The 22,375-nt window shown below is 37.4% G+C and overlaps 1 protein-coding gene across 3 annotated transcripts in view; it reads left to right on the forward strand.

Moving 5' to 3' along the window:
• The window catches only part of TMEM164 (transmembrane protein 164), a 29,901-nt gene that overhangs the window by 2,553 nt on the left and 4,973 nt on the right, over positions 1–22,375 (forward strand). For 2 of the 3 annotated variants that reach the window (XM_079319274.1, XM_079319273.1), the window contains exons 3-5: positions 10,775–10,824; positions 12,456–12,522; positions 18,305–18,383. In XM_079319274.1, coding sequence (XP_079175400.1) covers positions 10,775–10,824; positions 12,456–12,522; positions 18,305–18,383 — 196 coding nt within the window. Of the gene's footprint in view, positions 1–5,632; positions 6,025–10,774; positions 10,825–12,455; positions 12,523–18,304; positions 18,384–22,375 lie in introns of those variants that run through there. The other variant, XM_079319275.1, reaches the window with a different exon arrangement.

The raw sequence follows: 22,375 nt of genomic DNA on the forward strand, positions 1-22,375 counted from the left end.
CAAAGCACTCTCCTTTTATGACTGGCAAAATGATTGGACCACTGCTGTAGACCTGACATAAAAGGGAAATATTAAATCTCTAGGCTGTTTAAAACCTATTTGCCTTTCCATAACAGGAAACAAAAATCAGCATATGTTTAAGGAACCAGGTGTTGTATTTTTGAGATATTAATCCTTTCTAGTATTTTAGGGGACATTGTTGTGGTATTGGAATTTGCTATGTGAAGGAAATCTTTGAAGTTTTTGAGTGAGCAGAGTGAGAGGGAGGATTCCCTCAGGAGCCAAATACAGCATTATTGATTTCTTTACAAGTGTTGTGTCTCTGTCTATGCACATTGCTTTATTGAGGTGAAAGGAAAATTTCATTCTTTGCAATGTCAAACCAAATGATTTCAAACCAATTTTCTTTATCCGTTTTGTATTCTTTAAATTATGTTTTTTGTTTTACTTGTTCTAGTTTAAAGCAAACCAGTGAGGGATTCTGAGCTACAATTTAATAGGAAAATTAAAAGAAATGCAATAGTACAAAACCAGTGATGGAGTCAGAATACAACCTGATGCCTTGTCATCAGGATGTTGGTAGCAGTCCAATTAAATGGTGGCTGCAGTCCTCCTGGAGTGATAAATGTGGGTCTGTTGAAACAGTGATGCTGTAGAAGCATCTGGTTTTCCTCTGAAGGTCAAGTGGTGGTGTAGAAGGGACTGGTCTTCCTCTGGGAATCCTGTGGAAAAAGACTGTAGTGTTCCTAACCTCGGATTATATCCAGGTCTGAAAGCTTGGCTGCTCCCTCTGGGTGGAGCATCTCAAAGTGGGATGGTGTAATTTTGCCAGTCATGCAATGAGACTTAGTGGCCCATTAACAGAAGATATCCCCCTGGAGGGAGGATGGATCATGGGAGAGATAATGAACTGCTCCACCTTGTTTTAGGTTACCTGTCACACTGTAACCTAAGACATTACTTTTCAGTCATTACTGTTCATGTAGCAGTTCTTTGTTTCAGATTTAGTGAAGGAGCAGTTAGAATTTGTAGCAAAACCTTTTTCTCCATTATTTGTTCCTATACCTCCAGTTTGTAATTTGATGTACAGAATTTGCAACCTTCTATTCACAACCAAGATAACTTAATGTAAATGAGTAAACACAGGTGTTTCTTGATGTCCTAAAGACAGCTAGCTGGAGTTATTAGGCAATTAAGATTAAGTGTAGATAGGAGCCAGAGCTAAATTTTGTTTGTATTGCAAAAGAGAAATTTGTAACCAAAAAAGGAAAAAAGTAAGGAAAAAAGCCATCTAAAGCAGAGTTTGTAGGAAACTCTGGTAGTGAGACATGATCTCAAAAGGTACCTTCCATCCTTAATTATTATGTGTTTATTATGATGTTTTTCTTTTTAAAAGAGATCTTCAGTTTTGAACACTGAAAGTTATGACTGACCAGTCTGTAGAAATTAAAACTGCATGTTTATAATTTTATTGAAACTTTAAGAAAGTGGCAGAAACATGACTGTAGTCTAATCCTAAAATGATAGGCCAGTTGTTCTTGTAAACTGTTGTGGATTTTGAACGTGACTTTAGTATATCTAGGCCTTCTTCCAGAATGGTGGTTTAATACCAATCTTAAAATAATTTTTGTAATTCTATTTTATTCCAGAAAGAGTTGTGCAAGGATAATTTTTTCAGTGGTAAATTCTCAGCTGGTCAGTTATAATTCCCTTCCAGTTCTTTGCCAAATAATTCCACTTCAGCCAGTTAAGGACTGATACTTGTTTGGAATTAAGAGAAGTGTGTTTGTAGGAAACATCTGTTTTGCTGAGTTATTGTTTTGGTGATCTTTTTAGGCAGTTCAGTAAGTACAAAATTCTGTGTTCCTTATTTCTAGTACTGACTTCTTTAGGGACCTGGATCTTTTCTGTCCCCTGTAAAAGAGGTTACTGTTTTTTGAAACAATGGGCTGTTTTCAGAACTTACATAATAAACATAGCTTGACTGAATTCTGCATTATTTGGGAATATGTCCCAAAATATATCTAATTAATTACTTCCTCCTTTTTTTTCCCCTTTTGATTTGTATACGTGATTCCCAAATGCTTTGTAATATTTGGAAGAATCTCTTATATTGTGTATGGTTTTTTTATTGTTTCTGTCTTTTCAAAACCTTGAATTAAAATTAAAGGGACAAAATTTCCTATGAATACGTACACATTTTTCAAAATATGGGTCTATGAACATAACTTGCAGCTGTAAAAAGACTTAACTTGTGTTGCTTTTTCTTACAGCTGATGGCTAGAGAGGAAATTCATACTGGTGTGTGGTGAAAAAGGGCAGATGAAGAAAAATTAAAGCACTGACAGCACCAGTATTTCTTGGTGGCAAGCCTCATTTCATTCAAAGGAGTGCATTTTCCTCCCAGGAAGATGATAGCAGCCTCAGGGACACAGATAGGAAATGACAGCTCAGGAGACTGCCCATCAGTTCCTTTTCCCCTGGGTCTGCAGTGCTCCAGAACCATTGGTCTGGCCTTCAGAACACCAGGACATACTTGGATAAGCAGCTTAATCTGCCTCTGGTTCCCAGAACCTGTCAGGTTTTTTCTTAATTACTTTTAATTAAGTTAATTTGTTTTATTTGTCCTATTTTTAAGCCATGATTTTGTTGTGTTTAAAAAACACAATCAGCTGAAGTTTAGAGGCTTTTACTGATACCATAATTATTGTAATAATGCATACAGGACTGAGGAAAAGCTTTTCTATGATATCTTTAACACTGTATATACTTTGTTTCACCATTGTGTTTACTTTTAGTGTATTGCAGCACATAGTAGAGAAATTGGGAAATATTAGTATGAGGCAGGGCAGGTTTCGTAGTCAGAAATAAAAGGAATTTTTTGTTTAATATGAAGAGTGTCCTAAGGCAGATGTGTCCTAAGGCTGTCATTCAGTTTTCTTTGTTTGAAGAGATTATGGACCAGCCTTTTTAATTTAAGCAAGATTTGGCTTTATCAACAAGTGATGCTTTATCCTAAGCTTTAGTCCAGGTTACAGGTACCACAGGAGCACGTCATGGTGCTGGTGTGTTCTAGTTCAGGAATTGGAGTCTAAAGCTCTTAGTTAAGCCTTTGTTTTGAAGTTGCTAGAATATGGAAATACTGATGTGCTTCAGGCTGTAATGCATTTTTAGATAATTCTCTCCTTTATTCTGAATATTCTTAGGAGAAAAGAATATAAAACGCGGGGACTTGAGAAGGGATATCTTGCTCTCTAAGCAGGAGTAGGAACTGCATGGTTGGAATCTGGATGAAAAAGCTTAGCTTTTTCTGACCCCAAATATTTACACTGAGTGTTATCATCTAAAGGCCACTAGATGAATGATTATGTAACCACATATTGGTTTGTTTTGATGAGATCATCACAGATTTAAAGCAAATATAATTCAAAGTATGACATGTATTTTGGGCAATGTATTAGGGAGATAAAGGCCTCTTTTTTTCTTTTTTACTTCTTCTGTTTAGACTTTTTTTTTTTTTTCAGAATAGAGCTATTAATAATTGTTTCAGTGTTCTATCCAGTGTTATGATATATCGTTGTTGGCTGTAATATATTTTTAAGATGGGGTTTTTATCCTATTTGGCAGTTTCACACGTCATTCTATGTAGGTTGTTTGCTGGTAACTTAAACTGATGTTTCAGGAGTAGCTGCCTGAGGCCATTGGGATTTCAGTGCAGTGGAGAAGGGAAACAGCAGCAGTAACTGCACTGGACACCTTGTAGATTCCAGGGACTGGGATGTCTTTCATCTCATGATTTCCAGTCCAAGAATCCCTTGTTTGCTGTCTCCTTGCCCTGCTGTCAATGTTGGCAGTCCCAGTCACAGGTGGTGAGTTTTACTGAAGGGGTTGTACACCAGCCACATCCCTTGCAGTCATTTGAACCGTGTCAATGTTCACCAAGAACAAGTCTGTGCCACGAATTGGAAACCTGCAGAGTGTAATGAGACTCGTGTTTCTGGTAGCACTTCCTCAGGACTTTAGGTTGATGTGGTGAGGATTTATGTATATTCAGATGGCCAAGTAATTAGCGTATAAATTTAATGGTTTATATTATAATACTTCATTGGTTAGTGAAATGCAAATCTAAATTATCAGGAATAAAATGTTGTATCCCTTAGCATTTTATGGATTGTGTTACTATTTTGTTGGTAAAAGTTGGCTGTACTTAGGCTGTTACTTATTGTCTTGTATTTTTGAGGACTAAAAATTTCTGTTATAAGATCCTACAAAATGAGGAATTTTGAACTGTGACAAGAAAAAAGGTGTTGGTGAATCAAGGCAGAGTAGAGCAGGGCTTTTCTATGATGATTTTGCTTTTGTAGAAAACCAATACAAAACATCCTGGTCGGGGGAAAAGTAGCAAAAATGAATATGCATGTGAGAATCTTCTTGTGAAGTCATATGTCACTGACAGATGGAGATGCAAATTATTCTAAATGCAGTGTAAATTAAATTTTCTTAAGAAATTTGAATTAGGATTTTTTTTTTTTTTGTTTAAATTCAACCTCTTTGTTCTTTTACCTCAGATACGTTTTTAATTGTCAGGTTTTTGTTTAAGCACTGATTTTAGAATAGGGAATGAAGTAATCCACTGCTAGTGAAGGGCTGGTGCAGATAGTGGTTAGAGAAAAAGGAAAAGTAACTTCACTGACTCTGAAATACTAATTTCTAAGGTGTGATAGCTAATGCACCCATAGAAAGACCTGAGTCATGTATTAGTAATTAATCCTGAACTATGAGAAGATTAGAGATCTTTTGCCTAAGACTCTAAAAGGGAAGAAGGTGAATATGGGCTTGCTGATTAAAGAAATTAAGCCTGCAGAAGGGGAGACTCACCTATAATGTCCAATGAATATGTATCATTTACAATATGTTAGATTGTAGAGGATGGAAGCTGTTCAGCTTGCTACACATCTTCCATCCCTGGGTAGAACTGGGAGGCTGAGGGATTGGAACCAGGGACAGGCAGCTCTTTGTGTTCCAGAGTCTGTTTTATGTAACACAGAAACTACTTTTACTGTAGTATTTCTTAATGCTCTGCAGCAGTGTTACTTTGGATTATGAGTATCTGTTGCACTAGGTTGATACATTAATCCCTGAGCCTCCCTGACAGCTGCAATGAGGCAGCAGTGATTTTTCTGCTAAAATATTAAATACATTCAACTGGCTCCTATTTAGCAATTAGAATGTAACATCTTTTGGTATTTATTTTTTTCCAGATTTAGCAATCTGAACCTTTCAAACCACAGATATGATTTTTAATTTTTTGATTTAAATTCCCTTTTAAAAGGCAAGTGATGGCTTTTAGTGATAGCTGTTCTATGCTGACTTTTTAGTTTGTACTGAAAGAAATGCTGACTCAAAGCTGTGTGATAGAGCTGTTAAATTATTGCTTTCTGATAAATGATAGGATGATTGTTTTGAACTTACTTAAAAATTAGTTTTAGAGTTGATTGATGAAATCTTTTATGTCTTTTAAATTGTCTATCTGCTTGGATCTTCCTTGCCTTATTGTGAGGGAAAACTGATGATTTTCACAAGTACAATAAAGTAGACTTAAACACACCACTGTGAGATCAGTGTACTTCACTATATCTTAGCCTTTTAAACATACCTTTTAATCTTTTCTGCTCTGGAGAGTACTTTTATAGATCTAACAGAGTGAAAGTTTTTATTTCAATGCAGATTTATTAAAGCCTATGTCTGTCTCTTTTGTTCCTTTTGGTTTTAAATTCATTCCAGTTTTAGATGAATCCAGTCCCCATGAATTTTTCACATTGCTCTTAATATTGCCAGTAGAAGTTAAAATATAACCTCTTCAAGTTTTCATTTTGAAATACTACAATAAACCAATCAATTTATGATCTAGTTAAGTAATCATGACTGAAATGTTTCAAAAAGAGGGATGTGTTTCCAGTCTGCTGCAAGGAGATATTAAATCAAACATGCTGCTCAAGGACAGACAAGCTGCTATTCTGAAAGGTAAATGAAATATGTGCTATAGGTCCAGGGGTTTTAGGGGCAGAGTGCTCAGCTGTCTTCTGCCAGCAACTACTCAGACATCCCTGAGTGTTCCCATTGATCCTGTGAGTGCTACTGTGATGTTACATCTGGAATGGTTGAAACAGTGTGACTTGCTCTGTTCTTCTCTGATACCTTTTGAATTGTCTTTTATCCCTTTAGGTTTTTGATCAAAAAAGATTATCTTTGTTATGTATGTTTCTGTCTCAGCAGGGCTAGGGCTGGTAGATGAAAAGTCTTTCATGGCAAGTTTTGACTGCACTCTCTGCCTCAGTGTACTGACTGAAAATTAGTGTCAAAATACTTTTGAGGGGAGCTCTTGTATGTAGCATCTTGTAGAGATGTGGAATGATGTGGAATAAAAGAAAAGCAGAGATGCAGCCAACTCATAGGACCAAACAAACATATCAGTAAGCTCTTCCTATTTAATGCCTGGAGTGAGGCAATAGCATTCCAATTAATAAATAATTTGAAGAGGTATTTTTCTTCAGAGACACTATTGCTATTAAATTCTTTTTGAGCAAAAGAGTCTGTATATCTCTGGAGAACAGCTCTTGAGATTTTTACTAGTTTTTATTTTTGAAATGTTGATTGCTATCACTAATGGAATACTGACAGGTCAAAGAAACTACGAAATATTACAAAAATGAAAATTTGCAGCTGACAAAACTTAGGGAAATGGTCTCAAAACTTTTGGAACCTGTAACATAAAGTATGTATCTATATACATGTATCCTTGTCTGCCTCTGAGAATTTTCCTAGAAATAAATCAAGCATGTTCCACAGCCTTTCATCAGCTGTTTTTAGGTAAGTCATGGCTCATAAACCATGGGAAAAATGCCTGCAGGCATTCTGGTATTGTAGATTTTAGTTACTGTAGGTAGCAGCTGACTACAAATGTATTGTAAAGGAACTGTTGAATTAAAAAATTTCAGTGATAGAACAAGAAAAGTGTTTTCCTTTCATACTGGTTTCAATCTAGCAGTACAGTTAAATGTAAAATAGGAAACCAGCAATGTTCGATGGTTTGTGCACTTTTTTCTACCTCTTTAAGCTGGTGAACTTACCTATTACTGAAGTCTAGATATGCAAAACTGTAAAAAAACTGTTTCTATATTAATCTAAACCACTAATATCTCCAAATTAATGTGATAATTGCAGCACATATAATGCTTGAAGAGCCAGAAATTATTTACAGCCCAGTTCTGTGTTGGTTCAGACCATCCATGAATTCAGTGTCCCTATGCTCCTGTCTCAAGGAAGGAATAGTACACTGGCATCCCCAGACTCTCTGGCACTGCTGATCCATTGTGGTGGCACGACCTTTGTCTCTGGTCTTCTGCAAGACAGTGCTGGCCATGCAGTTCTTCATGCCAGAAACATTTCTTAAGGGGATGGATAATCGTATTTATGGTCTTGCAGAGCAGTTGTGAAGTATAGTGACAGAATTTCTGATTTTTCCATTTTCATCTGGGTCCTCAAGGTTGAAGTGAACCTCTGTGGATTAACCAGTGTTATGAGATTCTCTGCAATTTACTGCCCAAGAACAGGTGTAGAATCTTCTGGTCCTGTGCTTCTGAAAGACTCAGCTATCCTGACTCAGAATATTGTCCCCATCTAGTACTTCTTATCTCTGCATTTCCTCAATGCCACACACAATTTTGTACTTTCTCTATTGTACCCATTAGCCTGCAGTCTTTTACAGATATTAATCCCTGTGTGGAAGATGCTCCATAACTTTTTTTTTCTTTGAGCCATGGGAGGGAAAGGCAATGATCAGAACTATGCTCAAAATCCAGCCCATGAGACATTGTTATTTTTTTCCATCCAAAATAGCTAACTTTGTCTATTCTTTTGTTCGCCTTTCATTTGTAAGACAAAAATATAATAAGTGACAGAACTGCAGAAGAAGGGGGGACATTGAAGTTGCTTCCTAATGTTTCTTCTAAACTGAAAGTTGAGTTACTCTGCCTTGGGCAAGGAGAATCCCCTTCATTGTGCTTTACCATACACACTGCCTGTGTCTGCTGGAGCTCTGCAGTGCCTCTGGGCTGGGGAGACTCTGAGCCCCAGTACCTCAAAACTCAGAGTTCTACAGGAGAGCAGAGGCTGGCAGCTCTGCAAGCCTTGCTGCTGATTTAAATCGAGATCCTTTGGTTTATGGAACAGAGCTGTTCTGTCCTGCAAGGCAAAGGATTGGATTTCCAGTATGACAGTGAAAAGTAGTAGGATTATGGGATCAGTATGGAAACACTTGTGTTGGAGCTTATGAGCTTGTCTGCTGTGAACTGTGTATTTAAGACTTCTGATACTCTGAGCTGAGTAATGACATTTTTTATGCTGATCTTTGAAAATCAGATACAGGTGTGTACTTTAAAATTTCCCTTTAAGAGGTTGAGATTTGTGGATCATGGCAAATATCTACATATGTAAAGATGAAAGTGTTGATATTAAGCTGCTAAAGCTGAAGCATTTGAAGATGTCTTCCATGATCCTAAACTTTTAGCATAAAAGTTATGATTTCTCTGGTTATGATTTCTCTGCTGTCATGAAAAATAGAAGTCAAGCTTATTTTCTGAAAGATCCCTTTAACAGAGGGATTTTCATGCTTAAAGATGTTAAACATTTGGTTTTCCCCTCACCAGGTTCTGAAACCGTTTCTTTCGGTAGAGTTGAAATAAAAATAATCAGCTGTGAATTGTGTTCTCTTTGCTTGTCACCATGGTAGTGCAGTGATTTAAATTGGTATGTCCATCTCAGTACTTTTAACAGTGCCATCCTTTTTAAATGTGAGCTGTTTTAATCCTCAGTGCTGAGATTCAGACAGTACTCAGATTGTAGCTTCTGCTCTACCATGTAGTAGTTGGAGCACTCTGCAGTGTGTTAGAAAAAGAAGGGTCTAATGCCAGTAAGACATATTTATAATTTATCTTGTGTACAGAGAAAAAGATCAGTTTATAGGGTTGGGATTTGGGATTTTTGTTTTTTTTAAGATGTAGGAGATAAAAAAGATATGGAATTCTCCCTTGGAAGAGCAGAATTGGTTTCATGGAAGTATTAACCATGCTTCAACAGTAATATATATCTCCTGTTGGATTTCTGAATTTAAGGAAATGATAAAATATTCAAATTTAAAACTCTAGATGAACTGGTCATACTCTAGATATTGTATCTCTGTTTGCTAGCATACAACATGAAGTGTTTAAAAAGTTTGACCATGCACATAGGTCACATGTGAAAAAACACTTGTCACAGGAGAGCTGTACAAGATATTTATGATCTCCAAAGAAGGGAAAATGTAGTCCAGAATTCAAGGAACTTTAGTTAATAAACCAAGTGTATTCCAAAATATGCAACAGTGGAATAATGAAGCATACTAAGTGTTAGACACTTTTCCCAGAAGCTGTATGGGCCTTACATGCAGGGTGATATACAGAGCTCTTGTAAGATTTTTCTGGCATCTGCTTTTTTTCTTCTTGGTTTCCCTTAGCACAGGAAAACAACCATTAGTGATTCTAGTAATGCATGTGTTCTCTTCCTTCTTAACCTGCCCTAATGAGTTGAAATTGCTTGCTGTTTAAATGCAAGACTTCAGAGAAATAGATTGGATTTTAACAGTATTCATCTTGAAGTACACTCCATTAAATTTAATTGCTGCCTCTCTTACTGTGCCTTTGTTAGAGTGTGGTATGACTTGGGAAAAACAATTTGAGCATGTGTTGTGTTCTAAGCTGTTGTTGAGACTCAAATGGAACATACAGATGCCTGTATATTAAGAATTTGACCTGGAAACAAAATATTTGGAATTTGTACATTTATTTGTGTAGTAATGACAGGAAGCCCCTTGTGTATGAAAGGGCTTAGTAGGATGATGCAGATTTCAGCATTTCTTCTATTGCTGCAAGTACATGGTCTGGTAGTGATTCATTTCTATATCCATTGGAGGCCTCTTCCTAACCCTGCAATGCTTGAAAGAAACACATTTGGTGAATTGTCCAACCTGGCATCCACAAAGAAGACATACTCTCCAAATGTTCTCACTTGATTCAATGATAATTGTTTCATTGATTGTCAGTGACATAAGGTTTTGTGACTTTATTTTAGGAACAGCAGTAAAAACTGTGAAACATATTTTGCTGAAATACTGAACAGTAAACCAAAGTCTCTTCTTTGCAGTAGTGGACATAATAAAAAAAAAAGAATTTTTTATTACTGCACGTTTATGTAGTAATCTCTTCATATCTAGAGCAAGACTTGCTAATATGAAATTTTTAAAGTTACTGTGTGGGGTTTTGGCTAAGTTGCTGTATTGGGTTTTGGCACTGGTGTAGGGAAGGACTATGGTGATATTGTGACTGCTGATAGCACAGCTAGGACCTCTCCATGATTGAAGGAACTGCTGCAGAAGATTAGTAATTTGGTTCTTGAGAGAACTTTTATAATGCAGTTCTGGCTAGAATTTGACTGCTTTCATAGGCACTGGCATAAGCGGAACCCTCAGTGCTGCTCATACTGCTTAAATCTTTTTATCTCTAGGTAATGGGAAACCTTTTGATTTGTTAAAGACTTTAAGTCTTTTCTAGCTCCACTGTAAAATGTGTCTTCTGGCAAGAAATGATTTGTGGCATACAGAACAGAGTAGGAAAGAATTAGAAAATGGATTCTGAAAGAGGTCACTGTCATTAATTTAAATTTGTTTCTAACATTTCAGATTTTTCTTCTTGCCTGTCCCCCATGTCAGACTGCAATGATTCTCTTCAGGTAAGACCTCTTCCTTACTGTGTTTGTCTACTTGCACAGTGTGTTTTAGAAGTTAATCACTGCTTGATTTATAAAATACTAAGGGAAATATCATGTAGTAAAGGCATATTGGTTGGATTGAAAAATGACACCTTGAAAAGGGTCAGGGCTTAAATCAGAGTGATGGGCCCCTTATCCTTGCTTCTTGTCTGTTGGTGAGTTTGGCCTTGCTTATGAGCAGGAATTAGTTCAGTAACAGTGGATTAATGCAGATTAATGTACCAGCTACTCTAATTTGTGTCATGGCCCTTGAACCTTTTTACCATTCTTTAACTTTGCCATCCTCAGTAGAAATTAGTAACTGGGCCTTGCTGGAAGCCATACAGGCAGTCTGGCTCTGATTTCAAATTTGTGGGTAGGTAAAGTTAAATAGGCAAAGCAAATTCTCTCTGGCTTGGTTGGGTATTTCTCAGATCTGTGCAGTCTTTTCTAAAATGCTGCATATTGTTACTAACTTCAGGAACCACAAGAATCTCTGATGTGCAGAAGGCTCTAATGGGCTGCAGCAGCAGAGCCCAGTGTGCAGCTGAGGGGGCAGCCCAAGAGTTTGGGGAGGCTCAGGGACTTCCTGGGCAGTGGTACTTGGGAATGGCTGTAGTTATCACCATGACATTAAACTCTGCTCGTCCTGGTCTTGGTCCAGGCAAAAATGGTGCTGAGGGAATGCCTTAGACATGCTTTCTGCAGCTTTTCCCTGCTGTTCCTTGTTTCTGCAGGGATTATGCTAAACAAAGACCCTGTATTAGCATCTCTATCTTGGAGAGTGTGAAAAGTGTTTACTGTCCAGGAAATCTCTGCTAAAGAGCAGTTGTAGAGCAGAGGCTACAATATTTGTTGTTTTTCATAATGGGTGTATTAATTTTCTAACACCCTGACAACATACAAATTATACTTGAAAATTTGTTTCAAAACTGTAATACTTTTTCCTTCCTCAAGTTACTTTCAAATTCCTAGGAGTTTGGCAGACAGTGGTGGGAGACAGTTTATTATTTGTTTTGTGTCTGATGTAAAATAGACTGAAACAATTCTGATACTAATTTTCTCTAACTGCAATCTAACAGTAGTTCAGAAGAAAAATGGCTGAAAGTGATAAAAATTACAGTGTATAATACTACTTTTCTACCTTGTGCTTTGCTTAGGATTTGCTTGTATTTTGATAAACGTAATTCTTTTAAGGGATTTCTTGGAAATTCTTAAAGCTTTACTTTGAAACTGTTCATGCACAGCATTAAAGAGGAGTGAAACCCTTTATCAAAGATGCTATTTTAAGCTCTGAAAGACAAATGAGCAGCAGAATTCCAGCTATTTAGCAGCTTACATCATGAACAGGATTATGGGCAGTCCAGGCTTTCTAGGAATCCAAAGCTCATTATAGAAAGCAGTCCTACTTTAGGAAATTCTTTAAGAGTGTATTTAAAGGTAAATTTTTGTCTAGTTTTATTGCATTTAATAGTGACTTCATTCTAATTCAAGCCCAAACAATTTTTTTTTAGTGTCTTGCTATCTTTTATTGAACAGATAATACATGAAAGACCTGAAAATGTTGCATTTTATTTTAATCTGTAAAAATAATATCCCATCTCTTTTCTAAGGTTGCAGATGCATATGCTGAATGGGGCCCTCTTAGCATTGCTGTTTCCTGTTGTTAATACACGCCTGGTGAGTGTGCTGTGGTTTTCCTCCTCCTCCTTTTTTGTTTTTGTTCTGAAAGATTATTTTTGGGGAGATGTCAGATGTTTGCTTTGCTTGGCCTTTTGAAGTTCATTTTACCAGTCTGTAGACTTCTGGTCACTACAGTGGAGCCAAAATAACAATCTTGGATGTTTGAATGTTTATAACTCAGTATTAAAAGACAGCAGTGTTGTATTGAGTGTTGGTTCCATTCTATCGATTGATGGAGGGAAAACTTGATGGCTTTGAAAGAGGCTTTCACAGGTTAACCTTGTGGTCAAAATTCAGTTTCAGATCTTTGAAACTCTGTAAATGTAAGATTATTCAGCCCAGAAAATGCCAAATGTTGTTGTTGGCTGTCATTCCCTCTCCCCCAAGATTAGGCACGGCAGATTTTTTTTCCCCCATTCAAGTTTTCAAATCTGCTGTAAAGCTTTAGCATCCTGGACAAAAAAAATTAGCCTGTTGGTGTTCCTAGTGAGATTCTTAAACCCATTGAGAGTTAAAGGTAAAAAAAGCTGAGTGTGAGTCAAATGAAGTATTTCTAAGGATTATTTCAAAAGCAGTTATCCATGCATATGTAGGGGGAGTGTATATGTATATGCATGTAAGACTAGATGCTTTAAATTTTTTTCCCATATGATTTATCTGCAAAAATCTGTTGTTACAGCTATTTTAATGTCTGTTTTAAGACAGATATGAGTACTTTATATTTAAGCAAACTATGTCAATAATAGAGAGTGAATTAATATTATTAACAAAGTCATTGTGGGCTTCAAACTCCATATCAGATTTTGTTGGTGATCTCTACTTGCAAGTCTTGGCTGTCTAAATAAGATTATACTTCATCTTATGCTTATGTCCAGTTTGCCATTACATTTTATTAAAACTTGGTACTGTTGAAGAGGCAACAAATTAATAAAAGAAGTGTTCTTTCCCTGATAAGGAAAACCCTTTTTATTTTGTATTAAAAATGATCTAGTTTTTGAGTAAATATAACCTAAGGCATGATAAAATTGGTCTGGGTAACCTATGAAGGAAAAAATGTTGAAGTATTTCATAAATCATTAGCTTATGTTTTCTCTGCCATTATCACACATCTCATTCATATTAGGGCAGTGGTGATTAAACAAGAAAGATACTGACTACTTATAAAATTGTTCTTGTAATTGGGAACAGAGTACCCAAAAAATACTGTCCAAGAGTAAATATTTTTGGAGTAATTACAACTTAGGATATTTTTGGCCTAACAGCTGCTTCTCAGGCTTTTCACTTTTCCATGTTTATTCTGGCACACAGTAATGTGGGTGATTTTGTACAGCAGTGGCTTGATCCAGATTCTCTCATGGCAGACACACATTCTGCTCCACAGCTCTCACTGTGGTTTTAACACCATATTGTCCTGAAACCAGGAAATGTCTCCTAAAACTTAGTAGAAATAAAAAAAAAAAAACCAAAACCCAAACCAAACCAAAAAAACAAAAAAAAAATTCAATTTTTTTTCTAAGCTGGCTGCTCTGGTTTGTCATACCTAAGTGAAAAACTTTTAATTCAGTTATTCAGAGAGAGAGAGAATCATTGCTTCAGCAGATGATGGATGTTTTAGTGGGTATCAGGATTTGGGTTGGAAGTGTTAAGTTGTTCAAAGTAATTTCCAGAATGCCTCTTACATTTTGTGGCACAGTCTGTTAGGCTCATGTGCTTTTGGTACCAATTACATTACTTAATGAAATGCTAATATCTTTTTGTAAATATGCTTCAGTGTTAAGTTATCCTGATGTGGAAACTTCTTGCATAATCTAATGTTTTCCTTTTTCTTGTAATGTATATGTTAATTTTTTTGTTCTTTATTGTTTTAGAACCTCAGTAATTTAAAAATTCTTTTAAAACAGTAATGTATTGCCAGTGAAAATGGAGGGTTGAGATATTCACTGAAACAATAGTAGAAAGTTTCTACCTTCTGCTATTTTAATCTTTCAGTGAAACTATGCTAAACAATGCAGTTAAAATTTTGTTGGACTCTAAGTGGTAACTGGGATAGTGTCCAAAAAAATGTAGCCTGAAAGGTGAGGTCAGTCTATTCTATTCTTTCCAAGAAAACATTTTCCTGCTTTGGCATGAGGTTGAGGTATCAACAATTAACAGACTTATGCAACAGATGCACCCATTTGTATTTGCTTAGCAGCTAAATATTGCAGTTATTTGCTACATTATTTGCCATGTGCTGATAGAATTAAATTCTGTGCTTTGGCATAGGCATTGGATAAAGATAAAACTGTTCCTTGTCCAGTCAGTGTTTTTGAGAGTTTTTCTTACCTTTTCGGAAATAAAGGAAAAGAAGATGCTGTGGGAATTGGCTTGTTAGGCTCTCAAAATGGAGCCAGCGAGGTATAAGAGGATATACAGGAGTAGAATGATTTCTTTTTCTCTGTATTTATATTCTATTCTTTCTCTGTATCTGTATTTAGTGTAGGTCTTGATAACCTGGCTGTTCATGCAAATTCATTTAACTGCCACAAAGACTCCAACTGTTTGGAAAGTAACTGGGGTTTTTGAGCTTTCATGTTGCATTTATCAAACGTTAAGGAAAAGTCTTTCACTGGTTTAGAAGTGGGGACTTTTTGCAAGCTGATGTCCTGAAAATGTTGATATAGATAAAGTAAAAAACAGGACATGTCCCAAAAATGTTGGATACGTGAGTGTCAGCTCATGTGGTTGAGATGGGACAGTTTTAATGTTTCTAGAAGCTGCTATATTTTATTCTCAGAACTATATGAGTTCCACATTCTAAATCTGTTAGGAGCAGAATCATACTCTGAGCAAGACTTTGAGTGCATTCCATGTATGCTCCAGTCATTGGCTGCTGTATTGTTGTTGATTGTTAGAGTCATAATTCACTGCACTAAATAGTTTCCCTGTAATGACTGTGCCTGCAGAGCAGAATGGAATAGGTTGTGGTAGGTTACATTGTGATCTCTAAATTGTCTTAATCTAACTGGCACAAGGGAAAACAACAGGAACAGTGGGGGATTGTTGGAAGATTGTGCTTGGGTGGCTGGTAGGTGATAGAGCCAAAGTTTGTGCATTTTTGGGCACTTGTACATGCTGTATGCATTAAAATGGTATGAGTGTGTAATTCACTGGTAATGTCTGAGAAGGTGGCTGGTACAGTACAATATTAGACTGTGTTCTAAATGTACCATAGGAGAGACCAGAATCTGAGACTGGATTTCCTTCTATTCCTTTTCTGCTACACTCTGCAGTCTCTATAGAGAATGATGGAGTAGGTGCTCTTGCACAGTGCAGTGCTTGAGCCAGGGTATAAATAATTAACAGAGTGGCGTCTACTGTCAGAAACCACAGCAAAGTGTTAACCTGTGAGCCCACTGAAAACAAACTGCTACATCTGAGTGTTTAATCTAAATTAGTATTAGGTCCATACTCTTTTGGGGTAAATTCAGAATATCTGACTTGTGGGCTTCACTCTACTGCTGCCTTGGAGAGATTTTTCTAAAGCCAAGTTCAGGGCATGAACTCAGTTACTGCCTCTTTGGGCAGTAACTGGTTTAAGTTAGAATGTGAAGTCTTACTTGTTTTCACAGAGGTTCTTTAAATCCTTGATTGATGGGTGATCCCTTGTGCCTGTCTTCATTTCCAGTTTCTCCTTGCATGTTAAAGGTGCTTATAGTGAGTGAGTCTTTTATTGATAAAACTGTTTATAGACAAGGCACGAGATGCAGGTGAGTTAGTTGCTCAGTACAGCTTGTTTTTTCTGTTTGTTGTAGCCTGGCTGTACAACTTCAGTGTTTGGTTGTACAGCAACTCTGCAGCTCTATAGCAGGAAATACACTTGCAGAATCAGCCAGACTTCAGAACAAGCCATCTTTTACAGTGGGAAAAAGATGTTTTGTTTAACACACAAAAAAAATACCATCATCACTACTGCAGCATTACAACTGTTACTCTGTTCTCAGGAGTGTCCCAGCACAGTGTTTGTGTAACAGATCCTCACAATTCCAAGGCTGTGGCAGCCCTTTTGACACCACAGATAAATGGGGACTGCTGCTTGGCAGGCCTCGTGTTGTGATGTTTATATCAGGAGCAATTGTTTCTGAAGTGAGAGAAGTACAGCTTTTTTCCACTTAGGAACACTGCTTTAGCCCCATCCCAAATAATTTTAATTCCCTCGCTATGTTCTCTGTGTTGTTCAGCAAAGGACAGCAGGAAAGGTTCAAATTTAGAAAACCTCACAATTTTCATGAAGTTCTGGCTTTTGCATACTGTTACCTTGCTTTTGTTTTGATACAGAATTTCAGATTGTACAGGAGGATTGTTTTAGCTTAGTCCCCACACGAGCTGGCTGACCACTTTGGAGATTGCCATCAGGACACAGACAGTGTCCAGTGGGGGAATGACAGGACTAGCATCAGTTGTTGGTTTTAGAATCTTCTATGTTCAAAATAGGATATAAGAATTGTAGTTGAATTAAAAATATCACTCTGTTATTTATCAGCTGTTTGACTACTGTTTAGGAATAAAATAAAACTCTCTTTCAACCTCTCTCCTGATGATGTAGAAATTTCTGTAGCGTTTCAGTTTCAAGGCTGTGACTTTAGTGTCTCAGAAGAGTCATAGAAAAGGAAGGCTTTTCTCACCACTCCCTGCTTCCCAACATGCAAAGGACAGTGGTAGGTCTGAATTCTTCTGGCTGTAAAATGACAGAACCAGTCTGCATTTGAACCAAGGCTTTTCATTATTCCCATGAGGTTTTATACTTGGGGTATTGTCCAATTTTCAATTCAGAAAAATAATGCAACAGTTTGGCTTTTCAGCTCTGTAAGTCAGATGCAGTAAAAAGCTGAATTCTGAATTTTTGAGTGTTTTCTATTACTGTTCAGTTTTGTTCAGTTTTAAATATGCTGCTTTAGTGTAATAAGTAGATACAGGCTAAGGTACTTATAGATGGGAGTAACTTTCAAATACAGTGCATCCCCTTTTGTAACAGATAAAGAGCCAGAAATAATTGGATCTGGATTAGAGGCTCAAACACAGAGTTACGGTTGAAGATATATTTAGTATTATTTTAGGTGTCTGACTTGTTAGAAGAGAAGTTGTAATTTCCCAAAAGTTGGTAGGAGGTGAGGAATACCTGATTCACTATTAACTGGCAGCTTGTTTGCACCTAATTCTGCATCTTATCTTTAAAACCAATAAATGACTGGTCATTTTCAATTTTAATTTATATTTGATCAAGCTTAGCAGTTCTGTACATGCATGCAGGTTGCTATATATCAGGTCTTTTGATTTTTTGCACAGGCCTCCTCAGTAATTACTCGTATATATGTATTTATGTATTTTTATATATAAAAGACCTCATTTATAGAGTTCTCTCACAAGGTGGCATTTTTCTAAAAAGACTTCTATGCTGTGGGGATGTGTGTAGTTTCTGATTTAATTACTTGAATGGTTTGCATTATTATTGGTAATTCATGCTAGCAAAGAAAGGGAAAGAGCAATCTTACTTTACACCTTTGTTTTGCTTCTGGCTAATTTTGGGAATTAACTACTGGAAGGGTTGTGTTTGTGTTAAGGGGATACAATGTGTACAGTTAGCTGCACTTTCAAGGCACTGACCATTAATGTTTGTTATTATACGTAGGTGATAAAATAACTGAACTGAAGGCATTGTCATGGGTTAGAAAGAGAATTGTTCCTAGGAACCTGGTTTTTAGTGAGAAAAATGCTTACAAATATTTTCTTTATTCCACAGCTTCCATTTGAAACAGAGATTTATTACATCCAGCATGTGATGCTCTATGTGGTGCCCATCTATCTGCTGCAGAAAGGAGGTAAGTAGGTGGTTTATTCTGTATGGATCTAACTGATCCTGTGGAATGAAAACATTGTGTTTACTGGATAGAGTCGGTTTTATTCTTACCCTTTTTTTTACCTATTTCCTCTGGTTTTAATAATAGTTCCTTATGTTCTAGTGTTCTAATGTGTAATCCTGGAGTTTTAATCCAGGTAATGAGTTGTGTCAGGTACTAAACAAAAATTTTAAAAATGGTGTTTTGCCTGAAGGGATATTTAGAATGTAGTTCCACAATGTGCATTGTCTTCTTGAGCAGCGTCTCTGCCATTTGGAAATATTCTCATTTGTTGGTGGGATGTATTTTTAAGATTTTTTTACCTTCTTGGATGTCTCTTGAGAAGTACTGGAACTCAAAATGAGCAACGAGAAAAAAAAAAAAAGAATTAGTTGTCCAGTTAGATAAATCCCAGAAATTCTAAAGCTCCAGTGAAATGCAGTGACACATATCATGAAATGAACTAGATTGCTTGTTATCTCTTCTAATAATATTGCCATCTTGCATTCACTTATGCCATAATAGTTCAGTAGGTCTGAGCATCCTAAATTGTTTCCCTGGCTAGTGATTTTTTTTCCAGTCGTGGATCCTCAAAAGGAATGCACTAGACATTCAGCTGGTGTGGTGCTCTGCCCCCCTCTAGTGCTGACATGCCTTCAGCTGCATTTTCAAGCAGAGCTGGACTGTTCCATCCAGGAAATAAAATATGATCATTTGTGATGCACATGTTCAGTAGCCTTTAATGAAAGCCCTGAGGATGTGATGTCTATCAGGATTACTTTACGAGAGACGGGACTACTGAGAGACATTGTAAAAGGTGGTTTATTGCTTTATGGCATTGTAAGTCTCATGGAAGGGTGAGACATTGAAGGCATTAGATTCAACACTATAAAATCAGAAGCCCATCTAATTTTCAGTTACAATGCCTTATATTAGTTTTTTAGCCAATCACACACTTCTACAAAGTTTGCTAGTGTCTTCTTATACCAACCATTAATTGCTTTGTCTTTCACGGCTTTACCACAATGTGTCATTTTTCAACCAATCATATAGCACTTTATAAACTTACATTGATAGATCTTAAACTTCTAACTTTATAACAGGTTATATTGCTAAACTTTAAAATCTTTTGCTATCTTACTTAACATATTGTTGTGCTTACATAATACATATTTCTGTTTGGTTAAAACATATTTCTACTTTAACTATGAATTTATATTCTTGTTTCCTGTCTGTTGCACTTTAATGCTCTAATTCTCCAGGCTTCTCCAAGGTCTTAGGTCAGACATTGTATCCATCTCTGTTTCTGAGCCTGTAGGCACAAGGCCTTGGGAGCTTTCTGTGCCTGCATTTCCTACATCATCAAGCAATGGGATACAGTCAGGCTCTTCCATCCTACTGAATCCATTGTGTTTTATACCAATAGTCACTTACAGACCTTCACCCTATTTCACTGTAACTTTTGTGTTGCAGTGACCTGATTGCACTGTGACCTGCTGAGTGAAATTAAGAAAAAATACTCAGCCTTGTACTTCAAAAGATGATTCTGTTTCTTTCTTTTATCATGTTTAATTTTAATCCACCCTTGATATCCTAAAATTCTGGCAAATAATGCCAAAAGTGCAGGGTAGTTGTAGAAGTTACACAAACTCATAATCTTTGCAGGAGAAGGGTGAGGAGTGGGGGACAGAAAACATAAGTAGCCATGGAGTGAACTGTAGGTAATGACAAACAAAGCTCTTGATGTCAACAAATCACTTGGTGGCCTTGGTGTTCCCATCTGAGGTCACTTTGCTTTAAAAAGGCTTGGTTCTTATATGACACTTGATGTGTTCTTTTAAGTTTTGATTTTTTGGTGGTTTGGTTTGGCTTGGCTTTTTGATTATTTTGAAGTAGAGATTCTCAGGGTTCTTCAGGACCTGGGACTGACAAAAGCTGTATTTGGAGTTTGAAGGGTTTGATGTCAGACAGTTGTCACCCTTATTCAGTATTTTGAATGCCTGCCTTGTATTAATGTACAGGTATTTGCTGCCATCTAATGTTGATGTGAGGGCAGTAAAATTGCTACAAGAACTTTGTTGGCTAAACCTGTCAATTGAGATTGCTCTGGGCTGTTTTAATTAATAACTGCCCCATTTCTTATGCACTTGGCTTCTCATCACCTGACTAGCTGTAATTAGCAAAAAACCCATGAACTCCTGCCACAGGTGACCTAATGTATCATTTTTGATGGAAAAATTATGCAAGCTAAAAATATTTGTTGATGTTGTCATTTTGCTAGTAGCTCTGTTTAAGCACTTTCTGAGTAGAAAGTAGAAACTTTGTCCTGAGTTCTGTATCTTGTGAAAATTGCTTTTTCATTGCTGACATTGATCAGCATGCAGCTTGATTTCAGTATTGTAATTAAAAAATTCAGTCAGTTAATCTGTGGTTTATGATTGAGAGAAGTAATTGAAGGGTAGAAAATTGAAAAAAATGAGAAGGAATTGATTGTATTTGGAAAAACATACTACTTCAGTTTTATTTGGAATCTGCCTATATTACTGGTGACCTTGATAGGATCCAAATGTTTCTCAAAGATAGGGTGAGCAGAATACCTGAAGCGGGGTGGATTTGAGGCTCAGGCTGTAGAGAACTGCACCCTCAAGTTTGCTTGCAAAGCCCTAATCAAGTATTGCACCAGCCACGCACGTACATCCAGCTCCCTGCTGAAAGGAAACTGGTGATGGTAAGCAAGGGCTGGAATAATTTATTTTCTGTCTTTTCCTGCTATTTGTTACAGTGGTGCAGGCTGGTCACGCTGCACTGGCAACCTTCATGTCCCTGCTGACCCTCTGAGTGTGGGGCTTTACCATATCAGCTTTAGAGACTGATGATGATTCCTTCTGACCGTCTTCAGTTTGTTTGGTCAGGTTTTATGTCCAGTGGTATTTATTGGAGTTGTAGCTGTAGCAGATAGAGAGGCCGCCGGCACGGGGGTGTCCAGCACTCTGCGGCGGCGGGAGCGGCTGTGGCGCGCCGCGGGGCCGGCAGGGGGCGCTGTGCCCGGCCCGGCGGGGCGGAAGCTGCGGCTGCGGCGCGGCCGCCGGAAGTTCCCTCGTGAGGCGGCGGGTGCCGCGATGGCCGCGCGAGGGCTGAGCAGCCCCGTCTGCCTGCAGAGCCCATTTCCCGCTAAATAAATGAGCTGTTTGCAGGGAATAGAAGCAAAATTTTCTTCTTAGGCAAGTGCTGTATCTTTATAAACAAGTCCTAATGCTCTTTGTTAATCTGTCTTCAAAAGGACAGAAGCTCTTTGGCGGTATCACACAGTCGGTTGAAGCTGTTGATTTTATTTTCCTTTCCTCCCCAATGTTGTCTCAGCCCGGTGCGCTCTGAGGCAGTTCCCTCAGGGCAGGGCCGCGTTCTGGCCTCAGGACCACCTGCACTTCTGGAAGATGCACACACAGATACCAGTACAGATGAAGGGATAATTTTTGTTATGGTTGTAAATTAGGAAAGTGCAATTAAAACACTAAACTTGTGTTTTCCATTGGCTGTTAGGACTTGCTGGCTGTAGTGAGGGATTTTTTAAAGACCTGTTTTTAGTTGTTGCACCCTATGTCTGGCACTTTCCCACTTTGTGACACTTACCTATCTTTACCTAATTCTTTCCTTAGCTTTTTAAGGGAGTTATCAAGCAGTCTTTATTATATACCTGTAACAGTAATTCAGGAGAAATATCACTTTATATTTACATATACTTAAGTAGTCATAAACCTAGTCCATCTCAATCTTTATTGAAATACTTGATAATGTGTGAGACCTGTCAACTCTTGTGTGTTATTTTCCTGCTCTGCTTCTAGCAATTCCATGTTCCTGTTCCAGATTTCTCTACCTGTGGGATGTATTAGACAGAAATGTGTGGTTTGCTGTTGAGCTGTGCTTGTGCCAGGGTAGCTCTGAGTGCTGTTATTCCAGCTGCAGGCTGAGGCCAC

The sequence above is a fragment of the Erithacus rubecula genome (genome assembly GCF_903797595.1).
Source record: "Erithacus rubecula genome assembly, chromosome: 15".
NCBI lineage: Eukaryota > Metazoa > Chordata > Aves > Passeriformes > Muscicapidae > Erithacus > Erithacus rubecula.